At 42.3% G+C, this 25418-nt stretch overlaps 2 protein-coding genes and 1 long non-coding RNA gene across 13 annotated transcripts in view; 1 reads left to right on the plus strand and 2 right to left on the minus strand.

Moving 5' to 3' along the window:
• Nucleotides 1-4461: 4461 nt before the first annotated feature.
• On the minus strand, nt 4462-8055 carry HOXB2 (homeobox B2). The gene is made up of 2 exons (XM_020809873.3): nt 7455-8055; nt 4462-5857 (listed from the first exon to the last, which is right to left on the minus strand). Exons 1-2 carry the CDS (start codon nt 7888-7890, stop codon nt 5142-5144), a joined length of 1152 nt encoding a protein of 383 aa, XP_020665532.3. The 5' UTR covers nt 7891-8055; the 3' UTR covers nt 4462-5141.
• Nucleotides 7594-20970, plus strand: LOC110087910 (uncharacterized). Of its 2 annotated transcripts, none has more exons than XR_012088634.2 (6): nt 7594-7738; nt 8425-8686; nt 12573-12703; nt 14613-14763; nt 15809-15873; nt 20737-20970. It is a non-coding gene; the product is annotated as an uncharacterized LOC110087910 (long non-coding RNA). The 2 variants fall into 2 exon arrangements; XR_013537574.1 differs by lacking the exon at nt 7594-7738 and adding an exon at nt 8150-8238.
• Nucleotides 16247-25418, minus strand: part of HOXB3 (homeobox B3) — an 86205-nt gene continuing 77033 nt past the window's right edge. For all 10 annotated transcript variants that reach the window (XM_073004346.2, XM_073004343.2, XM_078377953.1 and 7 more), the window contains 2 exons: nt 24585-25194; nt 16247-20251 (listed from right to left, as the gene is read on the minus strand). In XM_073004346.2, coding sequence (XP_072860447.2) covers nt 19464-20251; nt 24585-25065 — 1269 coding nt within the window. In that variant the 5' untranslated portion in view covers nt 25066-25194 and the 3' untranslated portion in view covers nt 16247-19463. The remainder of the gene's footprint in view (nt 20252-24584; nt 25195-25418) is intronic.

Below are 25418 nucleotides of genomic sequence, written 5' to 3' on the forward strand. Positions count from 1 at the left end.
TTGTTTGTAATTGAATGTGGTACCATAAGGTGTAATAGAGTGTGCTAATATTCACTGTGTGGCACTGAGCAGAGGACTCACTGTGGCAGTATTTCATCCATTTCATCCTGGTTCAAACAGACACCCATTGATTGTCACCTCCTGTAGGAACAATTCACTTATCATCACCCTAACCATTGCCACCATCATTACTATTGTGTCGTCATGACCATCAACAATGTAATCATCATCACATTCACCTCTCCCCACAAATTCAGATCATCCTGTATTATTCCCTGCCCTCTATTAGCCTCCTGGGTGGGGTAAACCTGTGAGGTCTGAGAGAAAATAATTGACACAAGGTCACATGGTTGTGGAAGGAATTCAAATCTACATTTCCTCAGTCCTACTCCAGTGCTCTAACCACTAAACTGCACGATGCAGAGTCACTCACTTCAGCAGCCACGGGACATTCATACATAGATGAATATTTGCTAAGTGCCTTTCCTTCAAGTTTTGGATAATCTCAACCAGTTCATCTACATATGGGATTAGGAAAAAGATAATGGCAGAAGTTCTCAAGCTTTGGGCTCCAGATATTCTGGTAATGTTGATCTGGTTATTCATTTGCTGCTTAAAAAAACATGCTGTTCAGTCCCTGCATGCCTCATTGGTACTGCTAGAAATATAATCACCCCATTTACTACAGTCAGTGGAGTAGTGGTAAAAATAGCTGGGATGGGGGTTGCAATACCAGCTGAGCAGAACATATGTAACCCCATACCTTGCCTCATCAGGGTCCCATTTGCACCCCACATATGCTCTTATTTTTTCCAGTTGTTAATCAAACAGCAGCATGTACACTGATGGTTATCATCAGGTTAAAGTATTCTGTGTAATTTAGACTCCAGTTCACAGGCTCATGAAGGTAACAGTATGTTCACCGAGTTCTTATACTTTTCCTGCTGAAGAGACAATTTTGAAGGGTGTTTTTGAATGCTTTTGCTATCATCCCTTCTCCAAGACCCAAGACAGGATGAGGAAGGGCTGCATGGAATACAGCCCAGCTCCACAAACAGCTGAAACAGTGTAGTGGTTAAAGCATCAGACATGGGAAAACATTTGCTCATTCAGATTCTCACTCAGACATGAAGCTCACTGGCTGAAAGTGGGCCAATCACTGTCTCTCATGCTAATCCCACTCCCGTTTTATTGCCAGGAGTGTGTGTGTGAATTAATTTCAAACTGGTTGGTTTGAAATTGTCACCATAACTGGGGAAGGAAGTATATTTTTACCAGCAACCTATCATGTGTCAAGCTATGCCCAATTCAAAATAATTGAGAGTATCTTGATCTTGGTGGGGAACATCCATTGTGTTGCATGCTGTCATGTTGGAACTGATTTATAGTAACCTAATATGGCTTTCCAGGTAAGTGAGATACTGTACATGAGTTTCCATAACCAGGTTGTGATTGGGTTTTTTGAGTCCTAGGCCTTCACTGTATCCATTACACCACACTGGGTATCACAAGATCCATTGGCTTTACAAAAGACCTGCTTCTGCTAAAAATGGTCTGTTGACTACAATAAAGGGGTTGATCATATTTCTGTGAGCCTCAAAAAGACAACTAGGGACAGAATCCCTTGCAGCAGGCTGCAGACTGCTTCTCAGAATGTGTAGAAGAGCTGCTTGTTCCAGGAAAAATGATTTGGAAGGAGAACAAGTATTGCAGAGGTGTTGTTGTCACCAGCGCAGGAACAAAATTCTGTATCACAGCTAAGCATTTTTGCAGCCAACCATCTATTATATGCAATGGAAAATCTGGATTCCCACATAACAGAATCAGATTGTTGTGTGCAGGATCAGGAAAAATTCTTTTAAAACATTTTCAAAAATTTGTACACATTTTAAACAAAGGAATACTTATTTTTAAGAAGAAAATAAAAAGTGGGGAAAGGAATATTTGCATCATATAGCTTCTTGCCTCTGTTTTGAACAACGTCCAATTAGGATAGAACGGAATATAAATGAATAACATATAAATAAAATGCAGATAACAGTGTAATTTTGTGTCTCAGTGTGTTTCATGGTATCCGCATCTTTGTAACTGTGTATTTCAGTATCATAGTGCTGTCTTATGCATGTTTATTCAGAGGTAAGTCCTATTGTGTTCACTGGGGCTGACTCCTAGGTAGTTGTGTACACAGCAGTGCAGGTTCACAATGCAAGCCTATAGATATTGACTCTGAAATAAATTCAATTAATTTCAGTAGGTCTTATTCATAGGTTTTCTCATAGGCTTATTGCACTGGAGTCTACATTGATAAATAATTATGTGTGCATGTTTCTACAGAATATATTTCAGTTTGTTGTACGGGTAGAAATTAACAGGGTTTTCTGTGCATTATTACATTTCGCTTACCTATAGTCATTATAATATAGCGGATTCCAAAAGCAGAATTTCTCTCTTCTCTGTGTGCATGGGAGGGGAAAATGTAGCAATATGTGCAGAGCAGGCCTTTGCTGTTCCTCCTGCTATAAATATGGATCTTATACATCTGGGATTCATCGTTCTAAGATGTGATTTTTTTTTTGTTAATGGAGAAAAAAAAATATATCCAGGAACAGAAATAAAATACAATGGGGAACCTTGTATCAGTGGATCTTAAAATGCCATCCATTTTAAAAAAAGGAACCCTTAGATGTAAAACCCATCATGATAACGGTCTAATCTGGCTGAATAAAACGTTAAGGCAGGGAGATGGTGGGATTTCAGAAGCCCCCCTGCCTATTCAGAATCCTACCCACTAGTCCACATTCCAGCAGCCCACGCTCGCTGCCTCCGAAAGAATAAAACACTCTCTTCCAGCTATAATGGCTGCCTGGGCCGCTCCGCGCCTCCTCCCCACCTTCGACTTGTGTAGGTCTAGCTCTCTGCGCCATTTTGAGCTCCTATTCCCTCCCCTTCGCCAGCGCCTAGGCTCCAATCCGTTTCTCCTCCTCCCTTTCCTCTCAGGGATCTTAGTCTGTTGCTTTGGCCCGCAATTGAGAGTTGAATGCCTCCCAGAATCCTGCCATGTTAAGGGAAACACCAGTGACTTAGCAAAGACGTAATATGATTTATTTGTGTCCGTGTGCGTGTGTCTACTTCTGCTCGCCCGCGCTCCGGCTTTAACGTTGTGTCTGTCATAAACGCCAGCGAGTTCCCCCACCCTGGACGCCTCGGCCTCAATCCAGCCCTTGCGAAAACCGCTCTTTTCGGTTTCAAAACAAGGGGTTGGAAATGAAGGTCGCTAAATGGTCAGCCTTGCGGGGAAAGGGGAGCCGTCATTATACATGAATACGTGGGAGGCTCATGGAGCGGGAGGGGGTCACCTCAACATTGCCTCCCCCCCCCATCCTGATCCACCAGCCGCCCCTCGTTAATTCCGGGTTGGTCTTTTACCTTCACCTTAGGCAAAGAAGGACGGGAGGACTGACGCGAGAGACCAAGAAAGAAAGCAGGAAGGAAGGAAAAAGAAAGCAAACCGATGAAAACCTCGCCTTTCCTTTTAAGTTCTTCATTTGGTAGTTAGAATTAATAACTGAAGATCCTCGATCTGTATGGGAAAATGTCTCTCACCTCACATCCACCCTACTTGCCTTCTCTCGTCTTTTGGGCGCGTGTATTTCATTTCGGGACACTTCTTTCTTCCGCATCGTTGAAATTTTGTACAAATAACTATGCCCCCCCCCTTTACTATCCTGTAGTACCCGTTGACTGTTGGAAACACAATCTGAAAACTACCATCCTAACAATCCCTTCCCGCCGCCCCCCACATTTTTAAATTCTGATGTGTATAATATCTCTCTTTTTCCCCCTTTCCCTTCATCTTATAATTTTTTTTTCGATCTTTACGAATATATATTTTTAAGAGGGGTACTTTAAAAAAATCTACACATTTCGGACATTACCGCTATTTTTGGAACCTTCATTATGATCATTTTTGGTTTGAGAGTTTCGTATTACCATTTCTTATTCCACATTCACTTTGTAGCAGACTCCGGATTAGTCTTTGTGTTATGAAGATACTCCGTACTCCTGCTCTGTTCCCCCCCCCACGCCCGCCCATGCTGTCTCAAGGATAAAACCAGTTTTGAAATACAGGCATTTAAATCTTTCCAGCCTGATAATTTTGTGGGTTTTTTGTAATGCCAGATATTTTAAAGGATTCTTCTTTGCATTGTGTATTTATAGATATCACCAATAACAATATAGCAGATTCTTGTGTTTTTGAAATCCCCACAATTATATAATTTTAAAGTATATTCGTATTTCGTAAACCTTCAAATGCATATAAAACCTTTAAATGTCGGGCAGACCCCCTTTTCTCTGTTAAAGCAGTCTAAGTGGAACAAAACATCGTGAGTGTTAAAGAAAACAAACGTAAATCGTATTTCTTCTTCTTTAAAAATATCCATATAAAACAGGAGTGCAGTATTTTAAGACTATAAAGCCATTTATTTAATCTATGAAAATAATGTACAATAAATAATTTGCATTTGACTATTAAAGCATTTGAATAAATAATCTACCTCTAAAACATTAAGGAAGGGCAAAACCTCCGGTGTTTTTAAAAATTCTTCCTTATTTCTATTTTGTTTTTAAATTAAGAAATCTAAATGTCTTCCTGAGAAATTCGTTTTTTAAAAATTGGCAGACATTTTTCTTCTTGTTTGTTTGCAAATGCTTGGAAAATTTTGGATGTATGTTAGGTGGAAATGGATGCGGGGTAATGGAAGTGGGGAGAAAATCTTAATTCCAAAGAAGTTTAAATTTTCAAAGGACCGTCTTCTCTTACTCTAGGGTACATCTTCTTCCATATTTTGTATCTCTAATACTTAGGCACCAGCCTGACGCCCATCCCTTCACCATTCCCATGGCGGAATATGGTTACTGTATTCTTTTTCTAAAATGTGGCCAATATTTTTTAGAGATGGATCATCTAAATACAGCCGCCCCCTCTTTCGAAGGGGAGGCAGACCCGACGTGAGGAATCGGTGAACAAAAAGTGGTGGTGTCTTTTGATTTAAATGACCAGGGAGTGTTGGTGTGTATGCTTGTGTGCATTTATGGGGGCACATCACCCAAGGCAGATAAGGAAAGGTCGTTCTGGGTGTTTACTGGAAATTCAAATGCGGCAGATCAAGGGTACACAGTGTGCTGGTAAAAAAGTCCAGGTCTTCCACGGAGAAACTGACAGGGCTGTCTAAGAACCCCTGGAGGCTGGGAGAAAGCCCTTCTGAGGTCTGTGGGCAGGAATCCACGGAGAAGATATTCAGGTCTGGGGGCAACAAAGGAGACTTCTGGCTTTCAAGGAAGGCATTGTCCGATGACGAGGAGGAGGTGGTGGAAGAGGAAGAGGAGGAGGAAGAGCGAGTGCCAGCTGTCCCATTTGGTCCGGCGTTGGGGGTTGCTTCTTCTGTCGGTGTCAGGTAACCAGCGGGGGCCCTCGACAGCTCCCTGTTGGTGTCGGCTGGGTAATGGCAAGGGATCTCCAGGGCGCCTCCAAATGGAGAGCTGCCCTCCTCTTCTTCCTCCGCCTCCTCCTCCTCTGCCACCTCTTCGTTGCCTTGGTGCAAGCTGCCGTCCCCTCCGTCGGGGATTTCCTTGTGCTGCGTTTGCCGCTTATGTTTCATCCGCCGGTTCTGAAACCAGACCTTCACTTGCCTTTCCGTCAAGTCCAACAACGCTGCGATTTCCACCCGACGGGGTCGGCAGAGGTACTTGTTGAAATGGAACTCCTTCTCCAGCTCCAGCAGCTGCGTGTTGGTATAAGCCGTCCTCAGCCGTCGAGAGCCGCCGGTCCCGCTGCCCTCTGAGAATCCTTGGACGTCTTGACGGAGGAGAATCACAATAAGAGCAACAGCAATAACAGTAGCAATAAAAATAATTATACAAGACTAAAGTACACTATCCCAAGAACCGTGCTAAACAGGCAGTCTGGCACCCGTATGTTACTTTTGTTAAGAGGAGACTCAAAAAGTAACCAGGATACAGAATATGGCGGAAATGTGGCAACGCTTTTGGCTTTTTGTGCATCTTAGACAAAAGGCCGCGGGAACCCTACTTGAATTGCACGCACATTGGTACATTCCAGACACGCTGGAGCAGATTTTTAAGTTCCTGGCCATGTGGGGCCAGGGCAAGCCTAGCCTCAGCCCTACATGCTAGGTGCGTGCATGTGCGTGCGTGCGTGAGCATTTGGATGGGGCCTCGACAAACAAAAGGAAAAAAAAAATTCCCCTCAACCTCCTTCTGGGTAGGGGGAAATAAGCATTCAAGCCACGTTTAAGGAAGACCGAGAAGTCACAGATCCCAGCGCCTCCTGTTAAATTTCAGCGGAGAACGATAATTTTCTTTGTCGCTCAGTCCCCTACCCTGTTCTGCTCTGTACTCCCTCCTAGCGCTTTCTCGTGTCTCCCTGCCTTAGAAGATACTCTTCTGTGTGGCATGTTAACGAAATCTATATATATATGTTAATGGTGACTATAGGGAGGAAACAAAATAGCTGTATACCTATTTTTATCGGTGACATAACTTGGGAAAAACGGGTCCGAAAAATACGCGATCCTTTCCTGCGCTCGCTAGCCGGGACTCCCGGAGTCTCCTTCGTGGAGTTTTGGACCCAACCCGAATCCCAGTCTTTCTAAAGGTTTCTATCTGTGGGCAACCCAAGCCCGGCACCTTTGGGGGCATCTGGGCATACGTGGAGAGAGGGCACCGGAAGATCAGGGAAAGAACCCCTTTTCCTTTCCCAGCTTGGTGACTTATAGGGTGATGGCAGGGGATTTAATTGGCGCGACACAAAATGGAAGATCCTTGGATGGAGGGACAGGATGAGTGTAGGAAAGGTTATTTTTGGAAGGTCGGCAAAATAAAATTAATAAAAAAGAACTGTTCTCCCTCTCCCCTTCCTCTTTCTCTTGAAATAAAAGAACCTTATACTAAACGCCTCTGTCCAAAAGGGTATGACCAGATTATTCCTCTGTTAAGCAGCCAAAGCATAAACAACCACAATAGGGGCGAAGGGAGGTAACTTTTGACAGAAGGGCCAGAAATTAATACAGACGGTAACGAAAGGTGGCTTTATTTATATTCTAAAGATTGGTTAAAGGCGGCGAAAAGAAAGAAAGAAAGAAAGAAAGAAAGAAAGAAAAAGAAAGAAAGAAAGAAAGAAAGAAAGAAAGAAAGAAAGAAAGAAAGAAAGAAAGAAAGAAAGATCCTCTCTTTTTAAAATATCACCATTTGTTTTGATTCAAGATGGATTAGGACAGGGAACCATGAAGTATATATATATTATATATATGTATGTTTTAAAAATCTGTCCCAGGAATGCGTGGCTTTAAAAACCGCAGAAAATCTGCTCCGTCCGCCCTTGCCTCCCCAGGGTTCATCCTTCGCCTTTGCCGTCCCCTTTTCGGTATACAGACCTGCAGGAGAACCGGCGGCAGATCCGGGCAAGGAGGAAGAGGCGGAGGAGGGGGAATTTGAAGCAGGGGCTTGACTGGCTTTCTTAAAAGATTTCTTCTCCTTCATCCAGGGAAATTCTCCAGCCAGGGAGGAAGCAGAGGCAGGAGGCTGGAGCGTGGGTTTCTGGGCCTGCCCATGTCTCGGTCTCTTTTGGCTCCTTAGCGTGGGCTGGCTCTTGCTGTTGCTGCTGCTGCTGCTGCTGCTGATGTTGCTGGAGGAGGAACAAGGATCCAAGCCGAGAAGGGTTTGTTCCGAAGGAGGAGGAATTAACGTCGGTGGTTCCTTGATTGATGAAGTTTGAAATGTCTCCAGGACAGCGGGAAGGGACGTCAGGCACTCCGCTAGCGATGGCTGGCTGTTTATGAAGCCTATCTCCCTCTCAAATTCAAAATTCATGGCTTTTTCCAGGGGCCCGGTGCAGAAGGGAGGGGGACGAGGGGGAGAAATGCGGGTGGGTGGGTGGGTGAGTGGGTGGGTGGGAGGGGAAGGAAGGAAGGATTGATCTCGAAGCCCCCGTCCAATATTTTATAACGCTTTAGTATGAATATTATTTGCGGCCTCCTCCCCCTCCCTCCCCCCTTAAAAAAATCTTATATTGCTGATAATACAGGCGTATGGGGACCCTTGCTCTATTAAACTGACGAGCAGGGATAAATTGCAGCCAATTCCTGGTCACGTGGCCGGGCTTGCCCAATGGGACGGCCAGCCTGGTTGAAAACAGAAGGATTTTCTCCCCATTTAAAGGCCAGTAATAATAATAATAAAAACAGTAACAATAATAATCATAGCTTTTGGAGAGGCGCAGTTCATGGTGGTGTTCTTTGGGTTAGAAAGGTGACCCCAAAGGAGGATGTGAAGGAATGTTTTGAGCGAGGAGGGGATGATAAGAGTGGCTGAATACAGTTTGTCTTTTGACTCCTCTCTCACCAGGGCTGAGCCACTGATGTTGGCCCAATACCCAGGAGGGACGAATGAGGAAAGAAGGGGACCCTGCATCTTGTCCCAGAGGACAGGAGAGGACTTCAGGGATGAGTGGAGAAGAAATCGTCCCAGTAGCATCAGGGGACATTGGTTTATGACTGGTCACGCTGAAACCTGATGAAAGAAAACCAAGTCGAATTGGAGATTTGCATCTATCTGGACCTGCAGTTTTAGAAAGTTATAAAGTGGTAAAGTCAGCTGGTGAACTCAGGTTAGTATGAAAGGAACTTGGATAGAGTTCTTACTGAACAGTTGCTCCACTCTGGTGTTGAGACCAATAAGAATGTTGAAAGGGATTTTGGAGAACAGGGTGAGTTAGTGAATTTATTAACTAAATATAAGCGGGAAAAAAGTTTACTTTAAAGTGGGGGGGGGGAAGAGCGAAATAAAAGTTACAGTAAAATATTTTTCCCTTTCCCCAAAACATATCCATCTCGCATCAGTTCTAAGAGTTTATTTTCTAATACAAGTTTGCAACATGCACCCAATAATATTTCCAAACGTCTTTTAAAAAACTTGCACAGAAACTTAAGGAGTAAAGAGTAGCGAGCGAGAGAGGGAGGGTGAGAGCACCAGAGAAGCGATCAATCTTTTCTTACCAAAGGCTTGTGACAGCCCGGCCTCTCCTAACATCCTAAAGAATTTGGACGTTCATCAAAATTCCTAAGAGCAGATTCTCCCTGCACCCAACAATTTAGATTTGCTTAGTGAAGGTACAAAAAACGAGACAGTTTGGAGACTGAAGGGAGAAGTCCAGAAAAGGAGAAATAAAAAGGAATTTTTAAAACATTCTGAAACTCTAGAATTTTTTGTTTATTTTATTTATTTGAGCTGTATTTGTCCCCATCCACGGGCCTACTTGAAAGTAGATGGTAGGGCAGTGAAACATCAAGGGATGGAACAAAGCTTAGAAACTTTTGTCAACTCAAACATCTGTGTGGGTGGCAATAAATAAAAAGCTCAAACCCAGAGCAAATGGAGATTTTGGAAGTGTGAAAGAGAACACTCTCAAAGCCCCTGTTGATCTAAGATTTGGTCTGAAATCTACAGTACTGCTATTATTGTTATTATTACTGGGGCTGCTGTTGCTACCACTATTACTACAGTTTTCATTATTTTGAACAACTATCTTCTAATAGTTCAAAACTGTGTCCTTTTGCTGCAGAGAAGAAAGTGATACTAAGAAGCATTGCTTGCAATATAAGTTGTTTTAAAAATCACTTTGGATGCCATTCGAGAGTATAACCGCTAGTTGCATCTCAATTAGTAACAGTACTGTATATGCTAATTTTTATGCAATGATATGAGCCATGATCAAGGTAACCTTCTATGCTTTTGAGCCCCACAGGTTTAAATGGGAGAATTCAGTACTAACCTCTCCTCTTGAATGGTATGGGACTTGAAAAAGCAAGAATATTTATTTGGCTTTTAGGCACATCTTTTTTTCTATTTCTTCTCCAATACCCCAGCTCACCCACACAATGTTCGTGAGTCTACATTGTTTAAAACACTTGGTTCATCCATGTTCCTGTTGACATACTACTGAAATAATTGTTTGGACTGGGGCTAGAAAGAGGCAGTTCAAAACTTTGTGCATGTGCATCCACATGCTTTTAATAATACTATGAGGTTGAATATAAAGATACTTTCTCCAACAGGGTGCCTTTCACATTTTTTGGACTGTAATTCTCACCATCCCCAGATAGAAGGCCCTGGTAGGAGTTTTAATCTAATATCAGGATCTGGATTTAGGAAACATTAGTCTTGTCTAACTACAATATGATGTAGTTATAGTTTTCCTGGCATTTGGTGAATATTGGCCAAACTTTCAGAAGATTTTATTGCAGCCTTAGCGTCCTTACAATGGAAAGAATACAGAGTGAAATATGATAGTTGTTTGTTGTTGTTTTTAAGGGATGGCTACTTTTTAATGCTTAGGTTAGCCCTGCACAGTCTAGTAGCATAATTCTACTTTCAGGCCCATTTTGAGGCAATAAGCATCACATTTTTACAGGAAATCCATTTGCCTTATCAAATTTCAGCTTACTGCATTTCCACTGTCAGTTGGTCAATGCTGTCAGTGGCTAGTTTCAGCTAAAAGTCCCTAATGTTTTTGTTCATAAACAGTTCATCTGCAATGACACTACATAAAAAGTTTTTATTATTATGTAAGGACTGACTGATACAAAATTACATATGTGGGTATTTTATACATGGGAATAATGATATGGTACAACATGTTTAAAATATCATGAACTTTTGGCTCTTGAAACAGAATCCAAGTAATTTGTGGTAAAGTCTATATTGTGAAAAATGGTTTCTTGTTCTTAAGCCCACAAATTGAATGATACTGATGGGAAGGCTGGGAAAGACCAAAATATTACACAAATGATGTTTACTGCCTGCAAAAATACATGATAGTGATTTTAAAGGCAAATTGACTGGGAGCATCTCAGATTCTGAAATTTTTGCATGAGGACAGAAAAGGGAGAGAAATAAAACATTCATCCTCATTTAAGACTACTCCCCCTGCTCATATTATAACAATGTTTAATTTAAGAAACACATAGCTCATTATGGATTGAAATGGAACATGAGGTCATCTTTTTCAGTGGAATCCAGAGTCCATCTATAGCAGGTTTAGAATCTCTCCCTCTCTCTCCCTGTGTGTGTGTGTGTGTGTTTGCATGTGTAGGTGGACAGCTTTCAATGTAAGGATATATTGCTGGAAAGTGCATCTGAAGAAGCTAACTGTCTCTTTACAACCTAGTGACAAATTAACCTTGCTTAAACTGAATCTATTGCAAATTTAGGCTGCTATCCCATATATGTTTACATGGAGTTAAACCCCAATTTAAGTGAGTGAGACATCTCTTGAGTATTGGATTAAACTATTATATTACAATTTGGAAGCATTTAAATAAATAAAATAACACAAAGTCTTCCTTATTTCATACACTGGGAGCCACATGTGCTTGAGAAACAGAGATTCTCCATTTAAAAAAAGTCAACAGAAGATCAGAACAAGAACAATAATAAAATGGGGTGGCGGCAGGGGAAATTTATAGGGTTATATCAGATTCTAATCTTATGCTCTTGAAAGTCAGATCAGACCAATTTAAGTGACATTGCTTTCATTTAAGGATGGTAGTTGCAACACTGCCCCAAGCTAAGGTTGCTGATTCTCTCATTTCTTTGTGAGGTTTATTTATGACTATATAGTGCAAGGAACTGGACCTTTTGGCTGACATTACATTAACTTATTTGAGGAAACCTTTTCACATGGTTCTGAGTAACAGGGAGGCCAATATTTAGCTCAGTTATATCATCCATAAAATCACATTCAAAAGGAAATGGGAGAAGGAAGGGGGTTATGGCATTACATTCTTGACTATTGTTGTTTGATCAGATCCCAATCAAAGTTTCCACGGTCTTGTGCTTTTAAATTATAATATCACAGAATATTAAATTACTTCTTGCATGGATGAACATAACCCAGCTATAGTAATGGACACAAGGGATAGAGCACTTCAGGTTTTTGTTTTGTTTTTTAATGTTATTTATGCTTATAGGAAGGCTGTAATTAACAAAACAAAGCAAAAGCAAATATAAAAGAAAATTAAAATAATATTTCTTGCAAAACTTTCTGGCCTGAAGTGCATGCCCATCTGTGAATGTAATCAATTTTTCCTCTTCTACATTAATTAAAGACAGGGCTAGAGACCAACACAACTTTGATAGACAAGTTTTTAAAGCAAGGGGATCCTTCATTGCATATGTAGCACACTCTTTAATCTCTTTTTCTGATGAATCTCTGATGAATCTCTGTTGATGAAACTGCTTGGGAATCAGTAGACTGCAGACTGTGATAATCACAATCCCATTCATGGAACATCTTACAGCAAAAACCTGTAAAACAGGTAGTTCTGGAGACAGAACAAAACCCAGGAGCAGTGCTTGGAGGGTCCAATCCAGGAATGATTACTTCAGTGCAGTTTTAGAGGACTCAGTAAGTTGCCTATAAGCTGTTGCCCGAAATCTCTATGTATATGGGTTGATTTATTTATTATCTTTGAAGTATGGATCTGATCACACAGGCTATCGGTAACAAGGCACAGTGAAGGAGAGACATGAGAGGAGCCACTTTCACCTTGATGAGTTGCCCAGGCCTTGGGGAAGTTACTTTTGAGTGACAACTTCTGGAATTTCATAGCCAGCAAGGCCAGTGGTGAGTATAAAATATGAACTTTCCCAAGCTCTGAGATTTCCCATCCTTGTCAAATTAATGTGACAGCAATTGGTGCCCATTCTGTGTATGAACTGGTGAACTGATATGGCAGATGTTGTGATGATGGGGCCTGTCTACTTACAAGATCAAGCATTTGTTATGACTACCATGACATCTGTCTGTTACTGTGGTCAAGAAAAGCCAGTTGGTTTGTGCCAGATATTGCTTCTTTGCCTTAGTAATGTCACTGGCTTCGAGAAGTGGATAATGATAATGGGGTGGGGTGAGGGTGGAAGGAACTATAGGGTAAATCCTTCCCAGATGGCTTCACATAGAGATTACTACACTTCAATGGTAATATTTGGCCCAGATATATGTATATGATTCAAAAGAGACTGTAATTCAGTGAAAGAACATTATGATATTTTTCGTATATTATATATATAGCACTGTGGAGTTAAAAGGATTTAGGGCTGGTACAAGTCCTTCTGATATTCAAACAGGTGTTTCCAGTTAGGTAGGCAAGGGAAGCCCTGGTGGGTCAGACTCAAGTCCTTTCTAGTCCAGCATCCTGTTTCACACAGTGACCGACCAACTCCCGTGGTACACCAACAAGCAGGAAACCTGCACAGTGACACTCTCCCACTGCTGTTCCCCCGCAACTCATACACAGAGGTGTTTTCTTCAGACTTTGAAGGTAATATATAGTGTTCATGGTTGGTGACAATACTAAGCTAGATAGTTTGTAAGTACAGGATATATTGTCTACATCTTACACTAGAGGAATCTAGTATCCATTGCCCAGGATTGACACCACGACATGAAGAATCTACTACATTCTATTTTCATCTTTGTCATTTACTACATGCAGTGGCTTTTGCCAGGCCATGGCATTGAGATTCCAGAGGCAGAGCAGCAAATGGCACCCAACCTACTGAAACTGAAGTACATACCCTGTTTCCCCAAAAATAAGACCTAACCTGAAAATAAGCCCTAGTATGATTTTTCAGGATGGTCGTAATATAAGCCCTACCCCCAAAATAAGCCCTAGTTAAGTGAAAACTCGCCCTCCACCATTGTGTAGCATTGTGCAGCAACCAAAAGATGACATGACTATATTTGAATAAATGTAGATTGTTGTACACGAAAAAAATTTAAAACATCCCCTGAAAATAAGCCCTAATGCATTTTTGGAGCAAAAAATAATATAATACCTTGTCTTATATTCAGGGAAACACGGTAGTACTGGTGGTCAAGTGAGATATTTTGGAACATGAAGCATATATCCCACACATACTTTTCCCATCCCTGGCCATGAAAATTCAACTGCTGTTAAGTAAAAAACCAACAGTTTGCTGTTCCTTTATAGTACCCCAAAACTAGGAACCAGCTGTGCACAGAAGAGTCCTATCAGTGGTCAGTATGATGACTTGTAGCAGTCATCTGTTGTAACTAGAGCTTGGAAAAATTACTTATTTAAAAAAAAAACATAACTCTTAGAATCCCACAGCCAGGATGTCCAGTAAACATTTGGGAAGATTGTTCATTACAGTTGTGTTTCTGTTATACAGAAGGACAGTGATAGCTAGCTGGTAGCTAGCTAACTAGATGATCACAGTAAATCCTGAAAAATGTCATGGATGCAGCACAAAATCCTCTGTTTTCTGTCTTCAGAAATCCCCACAGTGCCCATGTTTAGGAAAGAAGGACTTTTAAAACCTGACTTTCCGCAGCACCAGTCCTCCCCTCAAAGGAATAAACATGTCTGCTCCCGCCACCCCATTCTTGGTGTTTGATTTGATTTTGAGAAACGTTTCTTATTCTCTGTAAGACTCTCAGAAGTAAGTGCAGGGTTGATACTTAAATAAATAATATCCAGTAACAAGAGCGTTGTTGGTGTCTTCCCCAGTTCGGTGGCTCCTGAAGAACAGCAAAACCCTGAAAAGTAAAGATGTGTTCCATTGTTTGGCATAGGGCTGGACAACCTGTGACTGCTCAAATGTTGTTGGCCTTCATGTCACAACAACTCCAGCCAGCGAAGCCAATGGTGAGAAACAGAGGTGAGTGGTAGCCTCACAACATCTAGAACAGAGCTTGAATATGTCTTCTATTTATTTGACTATTCATTAATTTAAATATTTCATTCTAAATCCAGTTGCTACTCCCAGCTTGAACAGACCCATTAATTATTTGCTGAGTGATAAATCGACAGTTAGGTTAATTCCATTGATCCATAGAGTCTATTCAAGCTGGGAGTAGCAACTGGATTGAGGCCTTAGGAAGACCCTCAAACTGGAAATTAAAAAAGAAGCATGCCTTCTAGGTAGGAGTAGCAACTGGATTTAGGCCTTAGGTAACAACCTTTAGAACTTCAACTGTAACAGTTAAATACAGTACATTGTGTTGCTCCCACAGCGGAGGGATGGGGAGGGATGTCCTGTTCCACAAGACGCTCAGAGCCACCCTACATCTCATCTGGCCAGCCCTGCATAAATGGTAAAAGTCTCATGGAAAGGAGGGGGTGCATGGAAGAAAAAACAGGGTCTTCACTTGATTTCTGACCAGCGCCCAGCACCATGTTTGTACTGCTTAGCGGTGAGGAAGGCAATAACAGGAACGGTAAAGGAACAGCACTATTGTTGCTGCCGCTGCTACTGCTGCTACTGCCACCCGCAACAGTAAATGGTGCGAAGTACACCTTTTGGCTCAGAATGGCGGAGTTAACCCAGCACCTTTCCGAGGTCTTTCTTCAATCAAACCCGCATTTTGCTTGCAATCCTTGGACTCGCAGCCGTATAAACATGACGTTCTAATTTGACAGGCTATTTACACCCAGTTCCGACATCATAAAAGTTTTATGGAAACGCGCTGCTTGTAAAAATAAGTTTTCTTAAGGGTTGAGAGCATAAAATACAAATTAGTTGGGTTTTTTTGCAAACAAACTCCCCTCCCCCCAACTTTGTAGGGCGCAGCAGCAGCTGTCTTCGACTCCTTTCTTGTTTTATTTAGTGATTTAATTTCATAGTGCGCCCCCCCTTAATTTCAGCAAGAAAGCCCCTTGTGCCTTTTGTTATGATTAATCATTTTCCTTTGTTTTCATTTTAGGCCCAATGGCTGTTTCCTCTGGATGGCACGTGATCGCCCTTCTTTGTATTCGCCAAAGATGAGGGGTAATTTTAATTGGCGTGAGACTATTTAGAAAAAGATTTTCAAAGTGGAAGGGAAGGGGGGTGGCGGAGGTAGGGGGAGGAGGAGAAGGAGAAGATATAAACCCCCTAGCGATTAACTTTTTAAGTAAACACAATCAGCCTAGGAAACCCGTTCCAATTTTATAAGCCGTAAAACAAAGTAACGGCAGCCGTAACCTTAGAGATTAAATAGGAGAAGATGAGATAGATAAATGCCTTTCCCGTTAATTTCTAAAAAAATTAGAAATGCTTTCTTTTTGTTTTTATGCACTTTCCTATCTGATTGTTTGTTGAAAGTTTCTCTCTCACACTTTTTCTTGGTGTTTTCAAATCCGACCAATGGGACAAGAGCAAATTAAGAACAGAACGTTTATTCAAGAATTGTTAAACAGACAACCCTTAAGCAAAGAAATAAAAATTACCTACTGTAAAGAACAAAGAATGATGCTTCAAAAAAAGAGGAGGAGGAACGGGGTGGCCGGGGTAGAGGAGAAAGGGGGATTTGGGGTTTAACTAGCTCTTCTAACTGAGGACTATACAATTACAGCCTGGCTCTGATTTCATGCCTCCAGTAGAACTAAACACATTATTTTAAGTACGAAGGTAACTACTGGCTTTTCCCCTAAATTACAATAACTAAAAGAAGAAAATAAAAATTGGTAATACAATGACAAGGAGAAACACCATATTCCTTTATAACAAGTAAATACTAAAAAAAAGTACATTTTTCTTATAAATACATAAATGTCAAGGATAAATAATACAAAACCAACAAAAGAAAAATAGTTTAAAACTGGCTATAACCAATAAATATATAATATATATATTTATATATATGAATGTTCACTGGAACACAGCACACGCCCACTGAAAGACGTTCTCCAATGGGTGTCCTTCAAAAGTTGATATATATACCCATTAAAATGTAAACTCTAAGTGCAAGAAGGATGCCAGCCCAAAGAAGAGGCATCAGTAAATGCGCCCTGCCCTCCCCCAAAGGGCTATTTACTTCCACCTCCATTTGGGGGACATAACAGTTTCTGTTCAAATATACCCTGTTTTCACGTTCAAGAGAAGAAGCGATGCAAACAAGCACCAGATGCCTAAGATGTGAGGCTCCCCCCAACCCTAAATTAACTGTTAGAAAAGGCAGTCACTTTATGAGGAAGGAGAGGGTGGTCTCTACTTTCTTCTAATTTAAAAATTTTTTTTCTCTCCCCCCCACTTTAAATGCAAGCTGAGAAATTACAATGTAAAAGGGTCCTCAGGTTTTTTCCTTTCCCCATTAATTTTGATGGGCAGAGGAATTAAATGATGGGGGACATAAAGCTGTAAATAGTGTATAATTTTCAGATAATGGGATGAAGGAAATAGACCAAAGGGGCAGAGAGTCTGTTCCGGAGAGGAAATCTAACAGCTTGCATGTAGTGGAGGACAGGTGAGAGTGGAAGACTTTGCCAAGGGGATTCTCCACTTAAAGATGATCTTTCCCCCATCTTTAAAACTGTAACCCTGTTGCATTTTGAGGATCTATTGTTTAGATTTGGGGGGACAGCAGTGGATTGAAGAATAATGGAGTTTTTCCACATTCACAATTTTGTGTGCATAATTCAGGAGGTTTTGGGTTTTTACTCCTTTTTAAAAAAGAATAAAGTCTATTATGTTGGATTCATTGATATCGCTTTAAAATCATCACATCTTTGTACAGTATATGCAAAATATTTGTGTCAAAACACTGGTACAAAGAGAAGGATGAAATGCAAATTTGAAAGCTATTCACTGGCCTCATGAATTGTTAGCTGGTATATCAGATTATTAAAAGGGATTTCTGAAGGGGTTGAAATTCACTTTTGAAGTCCCCTTCCCTCATTTGTTCTCCTTGAATTGGACCTGACTGAGGCAGTAGGGAACAAGCCCCACTGAATCTAATGGACCTACTTTCTGTGTAAGCATGCATAGGACTGCACTATCAATGGTGTGTATATGTAAACGTGGGTATGGATACTTGATTGTCTGTAAACACCTATGTAGTCCTCTACAATCATAAACAATTTATTTGTTAGCCCTCCTCCTGAAACTACTTATATTTAAGTGTAGGGTGCTATTCCATAAAAGTCAGTTTTCCTCCTTACAACATCAATTGAACATAATGCTTGTTATAATTGTCTCTGGATGATGTCTATCAATTTTAAAGGTCTTATTACTAAATAAATGTGCTGGCAATTGGTAGCCCTGCAATGATCTTGGACAACCTCTGTCACAGAGCACGCTATGCATGTCTACTCGGTAGTAAGTCCCATTGTTTTCAGTGGGGCTTTCTTCTAGGTAATTGTGCATGGGATCACAGCCTTCATAATTTTATTAATAGGTAAACAGTATGTAAGGAAAAGGATTATGAGGGCTGTATAATAGAATTTTCCCAATTGTTGGTCTTTATAGAGTACATTAAACAAGGCCACATCTGCTTGATTTGGTCAAGGATGTTCAAAACCTCCACTTGTCTTGTGGTGATAAAAGAGACCCATGAAGGTTAAGAAGCAGGGATTTAATATTTTGCCTCTGTGTGGGGGAGATACAGAAGGGCAGGTTTAACATGTTGGCTTGGAGCCCTGGATCTGTAGCGTACTCTGCTCTCCTTGAAGTTACTCAGGTGAGTTTGTGACCTGGAAATCTGCAACCATCGCTTGACTATGAGCACTAAAAAAAAAAAAAAACCTGCACTCTAATTTGGAAATAAAGTCTGGCTGGCCAGTATAGCTCCTATCCAATAGAGGATCTTTAAACCCTAGATTTACTTGGGAGTAACAGGAGTTATTACTTCTACAGGCTATACGGACAGTGAGAAGTTAGAGCTCTTGATACTCTGAAGAAAACAGAAGATGATTTTTTTTCATGGTGGCCAAGAAACCTTACTGACTTTTCTTCACATACATTAACTTTAGCAGAGTCCTTTAGGGCCCAGCTTTCGTTCTTTGTTTAATGGGCTTGACTTCCAAACATGAAAATATGGCATTGTACTGTGAGCAGTTGCAGAATACAAGCTCCTTTCATATTATTGAGGAGGGAATTAATTGGGAGACTTCCAGGTCACCTTGTTTCAGCTCCAGAAAGATAATTTCTGACTAAACTTGATGCTCTGCTGTCTGGGAGGGGGGGAAATGAATGGCAGTGGCAAAAAGCAGTAGCAGCAAATCCAGATGCCAAAGGGTTTTCAGCTTCCAAACTACCACCTGAAACAGTCTTCCACAACCTTGTGTCAGATTTGCAAATGTGCTGGACTATAACAACCATCATCCCCAGATAACATGATGCTGCTGGCTGTGGGCAGTGGGTATTTTAGCCCAGCACATCCAGGGGTGGGGAGGTGGGGGGGTCCGGGCTTGGGAAAGACTGCTCTGAAGAGTTCTGAGGGTTTCAACGCAAAGGTTGTTGTGGTTTTCAAAGAAGAGCCCACTGACACTTTAACAAAATCAACAAGCTGATCAACTGACCACAGACCCAACCAACTCCCACCCACCCCAGTCCCAGTTCTCCATTAACTCCCCTTGCCCCTGAGTCTGTCCTGCCCCTCCTCACAGGTGGGTCAGCTTGGGTGCCTCTTGGATTCTACCCTGAGTGGAAGCGTGGTGGGTGGAAAGGTCTGTGTAAGTTGGGTGGGACTCGCAGGGTCCATGGTGCTGGTTGGGGCCCATTGGGGGGGCCCCACTGTACTCCATGCTTGGCGGCTGGTGATGTTGGAGAGGGTTCAGCCCATAAAGTGAGGGAGCTGAGTTGGGCATAGAATCCACGTAGCTCCCACCTACGTAGACTGGGCTGCCTTGCATGTTGGGGGGTGCGTAGCCTCCTCCACCACCTCCTCCTCCTCCTCCATTACCCTGTAAAACGTGGGGATCATACTCAGGTGCTGTGTTAGCATACTTCTGTTGGGCGGGACAACCTTTGATGGGGTTTTGGTAGGCAGCGGGCATAGCGTAGGCATTCTGGTGGGGTTTGTTGAAGGAAGGCGGCGAGGGGGCATCATAGTTCGAAGTCATGGGGTGCAAGGCGTTCAGGAAGCCTGCTGAGGACTGCATGGTTTGGGGTGGGCTTCCCGTTGGGGAAGGACCCCCTGAGGAAGAGCCCAAGCCTTTTGACTTCTGGTCTTTTTTGTACTTCATCCTCCGGTTCTGGAACCAGATCTTGATCTGCCTTTCGCTGAGATTCAACAGGTTGGCCATCTCCACCCGGCGGGGCCGGCAAAGGTAGCGGTTGAAATGGAACTCCTTCTCCAGCTCGACTAACTGGGCACTGGTGTAAGCCGTACGAGCCCTCTTGGAAGCCGAGGAGTTGCCTGGAGGGCTTTTCTCACCACTGCAGCTTTCTGGGGGGAAAGGGAGGTCGGGGGAAATGAAATCAAAGATAATTACTTACATGCAGAAAATTGAATGCACAGGCCTCTTAATAAATCCTCCAACAGGCGAGAAAGAATTCAGCCTCCCCTCCTTCTCTTCCAGTCCTCACTCCATAATCATGTCATTTATTAAGAGTTCTGTTCTCCGAAGCTGCCCCTTCGCTTTATGAAAATTTGATCATGTCATGCAGAAAAGGAATCCAGGGCTATTTATTTGGGAGTCGATTATTTTGAAACAGACCCTTTCAAAGGAAATTACGTCTGGCAAGTGGGCAGTGTTTGGAAAGCAAAATTAATCAGGCGCTGGTGTACACAGGCCTGCTATGTCAGTTACTTTGATATTCTACAGGGTTTAAGGAGCTCAGAAGGACAGGCATGCTTCTACATATGCCTTTAGTACACAGGTCTTAATATATAATTGCTAATAGATCTCTCTCTCTTTCTCTCTCTTTCAGATGCACAGATATACTACAATTATTGGGGACACTGTCCAATAGAAAGCTCCCCTTTCTTTCAATGGAGTAGCATCCAAACATCAGAAATTGGAGTTAAAGCCTCCAAAGGAAAAGGCACACTTTCTTTGCATACAAACCAGAATCCTAGCACCTTTTTCTCTCACAGTTAAATACTGATGGGGCTTTAAAAATAATCTGGGGCTTTAAAAATAAATATGAGTTTTGCCATGCAAATTAATGAGCTAGTGGTGTTTACTTGGAAGCTGTGATCATTATTTGAACTATAAGATCAACTGTGATTCAGTGGGGTTTAAGCCTAGTTCACACTTGGAAGAAGATGAAGTGGTAATGCACTGAGGCTTTATTACTTTACATTGCAATCCACTATCTGTTTCTCAGGCATTTTTCCTCTCAAAACTCCCTGCAGTAAGAAAACTAAAACTTCAGGGACAAAGGTTTTAGCCCATTCTTCACTCTCTTATGCTATATCTCTATACACTCGATTACTTTTTAAATGTAGCAAAACATTTTTTTGTTAATGCAAACCCAAACCCAGTATTGGAAAGTAGGTAGCTGCTACAATCACAAAGGTCTACCATGCCACACTATTGCATTCAGTGACTCTGCAGAATATCAAAGCAACTGACATAGCAGGCCTGTATACAACACAGAGTCAGAGATATTGACAGATCTGCTGCTGGGAGCATAGAGAAATGCAGACTCCTTTTTGTGTGGTGAAAGCAATTTGGAAACTGTGACAATTTGAAAATTCTGAAAGTATTTGATAAGAGGCTCAAGTATTGTTGCCATATTTACTTGAGAGGAACTAACTGGTCCCAGTTGAAGTGGGGCTGAATTGACAATGACTGCAACATGAAGTGGCAAATTAAAGAGCCCCCACAGATCAGAGGAAAGAAATTTTCACATTCACCTACGAGCCTTTGAGATCAAGTGGGACACATCGATGTGTGAATCAGTGAAATTTCGAATGCACTGTGATTGTAATATTGTAATGATTTTAACACAAACATGTCAGTGTAGACTCTGATTCTATGGGCATTTGCTCAGAAAATCTGCTCAATGGCTTTTATTTTTGGCAAGATGTGAACAGTTTTAGAATGCTTGTCAGCTGCCTCTCTCCTTAGTAGATTTCCCTTTCATTTTCTCCCAGGCTAATTGTTGGTATATCTATAGGGCTACATATTCTCTATCCTTGCAGCAGATTGTATGTATGTGTGTGCGCGCGTGTGTGCGTGTGTGCATGCATGCATGTATTTTCAGTGTCAGCTTTTGTTGCACAAATCCATTTCTTTAGATGCAAAGAGTGCAAATAGATGTCTGTATTTATAAATATACCTATTATCAAGTGCTATGTATAAAAATATAGAGACCATGTACTTCCACTCTTTGTGTTGGAAGAAGTGGAAGTGGGTTTTGATTCACAAAAGCTCACACTGAAATAAATCTGTCAGCCTTTATAGTACCATATTATTGTACTCTCCCTCTCTCATTTATCTTTAAATTTTAAATTTATTTTGCCACTTAAATTTCGGCAACATGCCAGGACAGACTTAACTACTTCCTCATAGAAAATAGGTTAAGCTTTACTTTAGGCCAGTGGTTCCCAACACTAAGGTAGATTTAGCGTTGAGTTCCAATGATGTACACATGCTTGCTTCCAAGTAAATCTGTTTAGGATTCTGACCTCAGAGTTTTAGGAATGATACTGAGAGTCTGAGGCTCCTGCAGGCTTTCATTCCTTTTCTGCTTAATAACTCTAAATACCAAGCACAAGTGTGCCCTTTTTCTATCAGGAAGGACTTGTGCTAAATTACTAGATTATATATGGACAAATGCCATTTCTTCTGGAATAATAGTGGAGAGATTGTGCAACAGCACTCATCCTGTGTGCAACAAATCAGCTACTCTCTGTCTGGTATTGGTGAGCATCCATGCTAAACCAGTGGTTTATAAAACGGAATATAGCACACATCTCTGGGCTTTGATGAAAACACGTCTTGTCAGGTGTAAAACAAACAGGCATTATAAACCAGTGACTTTTCATTCATGATGAACCAGCTCTGGCCAGAATGTCTGGTTCAACTTAACCTGTTCTGCATTCTGCAAACTGAGATAGGAGGAAGAAGGTGACAAATCAAGTGGTGGTAGTGCCACTTCAATGCTTGAACACTTCCTTAGATTAAAAAGAAAACCCTTGCAATAATTAATTTCCACAGAAGGAAACAGAGAAGAGAACTTTTCTTCTGCAAGTGCTGTTTCATTCCAAGGATTTTAGAAGTTTAATGTTATAATGGGGAGCATTCCAAAACATCTCTTCCCACCTGTAACCTGAAATGGTACAATCTATTCTCTGTGTCACCATGCTACACAGGTAGATCAGCCTCTCCTACTGGCACCCATACAAGTTGATCTATATAAGAGATGCTTTGAACACGAATCCCCGAGAGCATTGCCTCAGGAAACAAAATTAGGGGTAGAGGTTGTTCAGCATACCTGGCTGCTTCTAAAGTTCAATTGATCATTCCCAAATCTTCCATGGATAAAATGGAAGTCTGGTCTTTTGACGGGTATATCTATCCATATCCTTGCCTTCTTTTGTCCCTCGGCCTCCCTACACACCTCAGAAACTGATATAACTGTGTTGCCATCCTCATCATGTACTCCCAGCCCAGTGGCTAGAAAAGTTGTAGTTGAACAAGCATTCCTCAGTGGGTATGGCTAGTGGCCGAGCTGGCATGGAGATTTTGGTCAGTTCTATTATATATATGTACATACATATATTTGTATTTTGAGCTCTGTCCCAGTCTTGTCTGTCATTCTAAACCATACCATGGCACCTGCTTCCTCCTACCTTCCTCATCAGGGCATTTTCCATTTCCATACCAAGTTCCTCTTTCAGGCACAAGCTCTTACTTCCAATCACCATTTTCACTGTTTTTTTTTTCCTGCTTTCTTTTCTCTAACAACCATTCCTGCTCTTCACTGTCAGAACTAGGACCTTTCCCCTAATACCTCTCTTGGCACATGGGAAGCTGTTTGGACAGTGAGCCTAACACTTCCGTCCTTGTACAGCTGCAGATGGTAGATGACCAGTACTGACCAGGGACCTGCCACACTGGGAACTGGGACCTGCCACGCTGATTTTCCGTGGCACTTGGACAGGAAAATATTCTGGCAGAATATCCTGCTGGATCCCATCTATCAATATCTCCTTTCAAGCAAAGTTACCCACACCCAGGCTTCTTCTAGAAAAGAGAATTTCGACAACTAGCCAGAGATACTATTGTGCAAAAGTCTGAATTCCCACACAGTACAAAATAACCCAGCAGATTTGGCTTACTATGTTGTGAGGTAAACCAAGAAATATACATTACCCCCTACAATTGTGGGGATGTGGGGGACATTGAGATGTTTGGGTAGGGCATTGAAATCATCACACAGCACTCTACCATTCTGAACAGCCCAATCTCATGGTCCTGGCTAGTGCCTGGAATGGGAGGCCACCATGGGGTACCAGAAATCTCCAAGCTGGGCTAGCAAAGAATTCTGCTTCCAGCTAGGGCTGACAACACTGCACAAGCTCCTGTCTCACTTCTCCCCTTCTTTTTAGCCAAAATGTTTACATGAGTGTGGGTTGTGTTTTTTCTGGAAGAGTTTACAAAAGTTACTTTTTGAACTCCAGTTCCTAAGAATCTCCTAGCCAGCATGGCCTCTCCCTATCCTAGCAGGATAATTCAAGAAATGATTGTTCCCAAAGTTACTTTACCAAGCCCTGGTGTCCAGGGGAGATTGTGTGTTTTGCGGTTGTTATTTCCAAAAGCAGATACCTGTGGTGGGGGAGCTGTTTTTCTGCTTGGAGTTTTGCCTCGATTCTTTCATCCAGGGGAAAATCTGCTTGGCGAGGCCGGTGTTATTAGAGCCCAAGCTGGATTTGCTGGAGGCACTTTTGACACCCCCAGGCTGGTTATGGTTATTGCTGCCACCGCCGCCATTGTTACTGTTGCTGTTGCTGTTGCTGGTCGGGGTGGTGATGGGGTTCGACGGTGGTGAGATAGGCGGGGGCGGGTGGTGCTCCTGAGGCAGGCTGGCCCGCATGCAACTCCCATTCAGGTCTTTCGTTTTGGCCAACGGGGCCGGGTTGCCAAGAGACTGGAGGGTGCAGGCCGGCCTCTGGTAGTCATTCTCCACGTGAGCAGCCGGTTGGAAAGCTTGCGGCACGGGGCCCTCGTAGCCGAACCCGTTGGCCCCTCCTGGGTAGGAGTATGTCCCAAAGAGGGTGGAGGTGTCATAATAGGTGGCCTTCTGCATGACTGCTGGGGCTGCCCGAGGTTCTTGCTCGCTGCTACCACGCTCGGGTTGACCCCCTCATGGAAGGACATTGGCACCCCCAAGGTCACGTGGTGGTGGGGCCTTCCCCGGTGTCTTTTGGAAGCTGACCTGAAAGGTTAGAAGGCAACACACAATAATACCGAACGGCCTATGAATCCATCTTGGCCATTGAAAAGCCTCGTGACATGAATAGCCTAGCTCGCTGGCTACCGAGGAGGAGGTGGAGGAGGAGGAGGGTGGGGAGCGGACAGCAGATGCTCTTGCCGCCTCTTGCAAACAGATTTCTGCCTGCCTGGTGCTTTTGGGCGCGCCTCTTGTCTCTCCGTTAGAGG

The sequence above is a fragment of the Pogona vitticeps genome, chromosome 6 (genome assembly GCF_051106095.1).
Source record: "Pogona vitticeps strain Pit_001003342236 chromosome 6, PviZW2.1, whole genome shotgun sequence".
NCBI lineage: Eukaryota > Metazoa > Chordata > Lepidosauria > Squamata > Agamidae > Pogona > Pogona vitticeps.

Bases quoted from the DNA above. Each gene is read 5' to 3' on its own strand.
- HOXB2 (XM_020809873.3), bottom strand. From the start codon at position 7,890: ATGAATTTTGAATTTGAGAGGGAGATAGGCTTCATAAACAGCCAGCCA. The intron at 5,858-7,454 runs GTCTGTATACCG...TCCTCCGTCAAG, and splicing joins TGCCGCCGGTTCTCCTGCAG to ACGTCCAAGGATTCTCAGAG.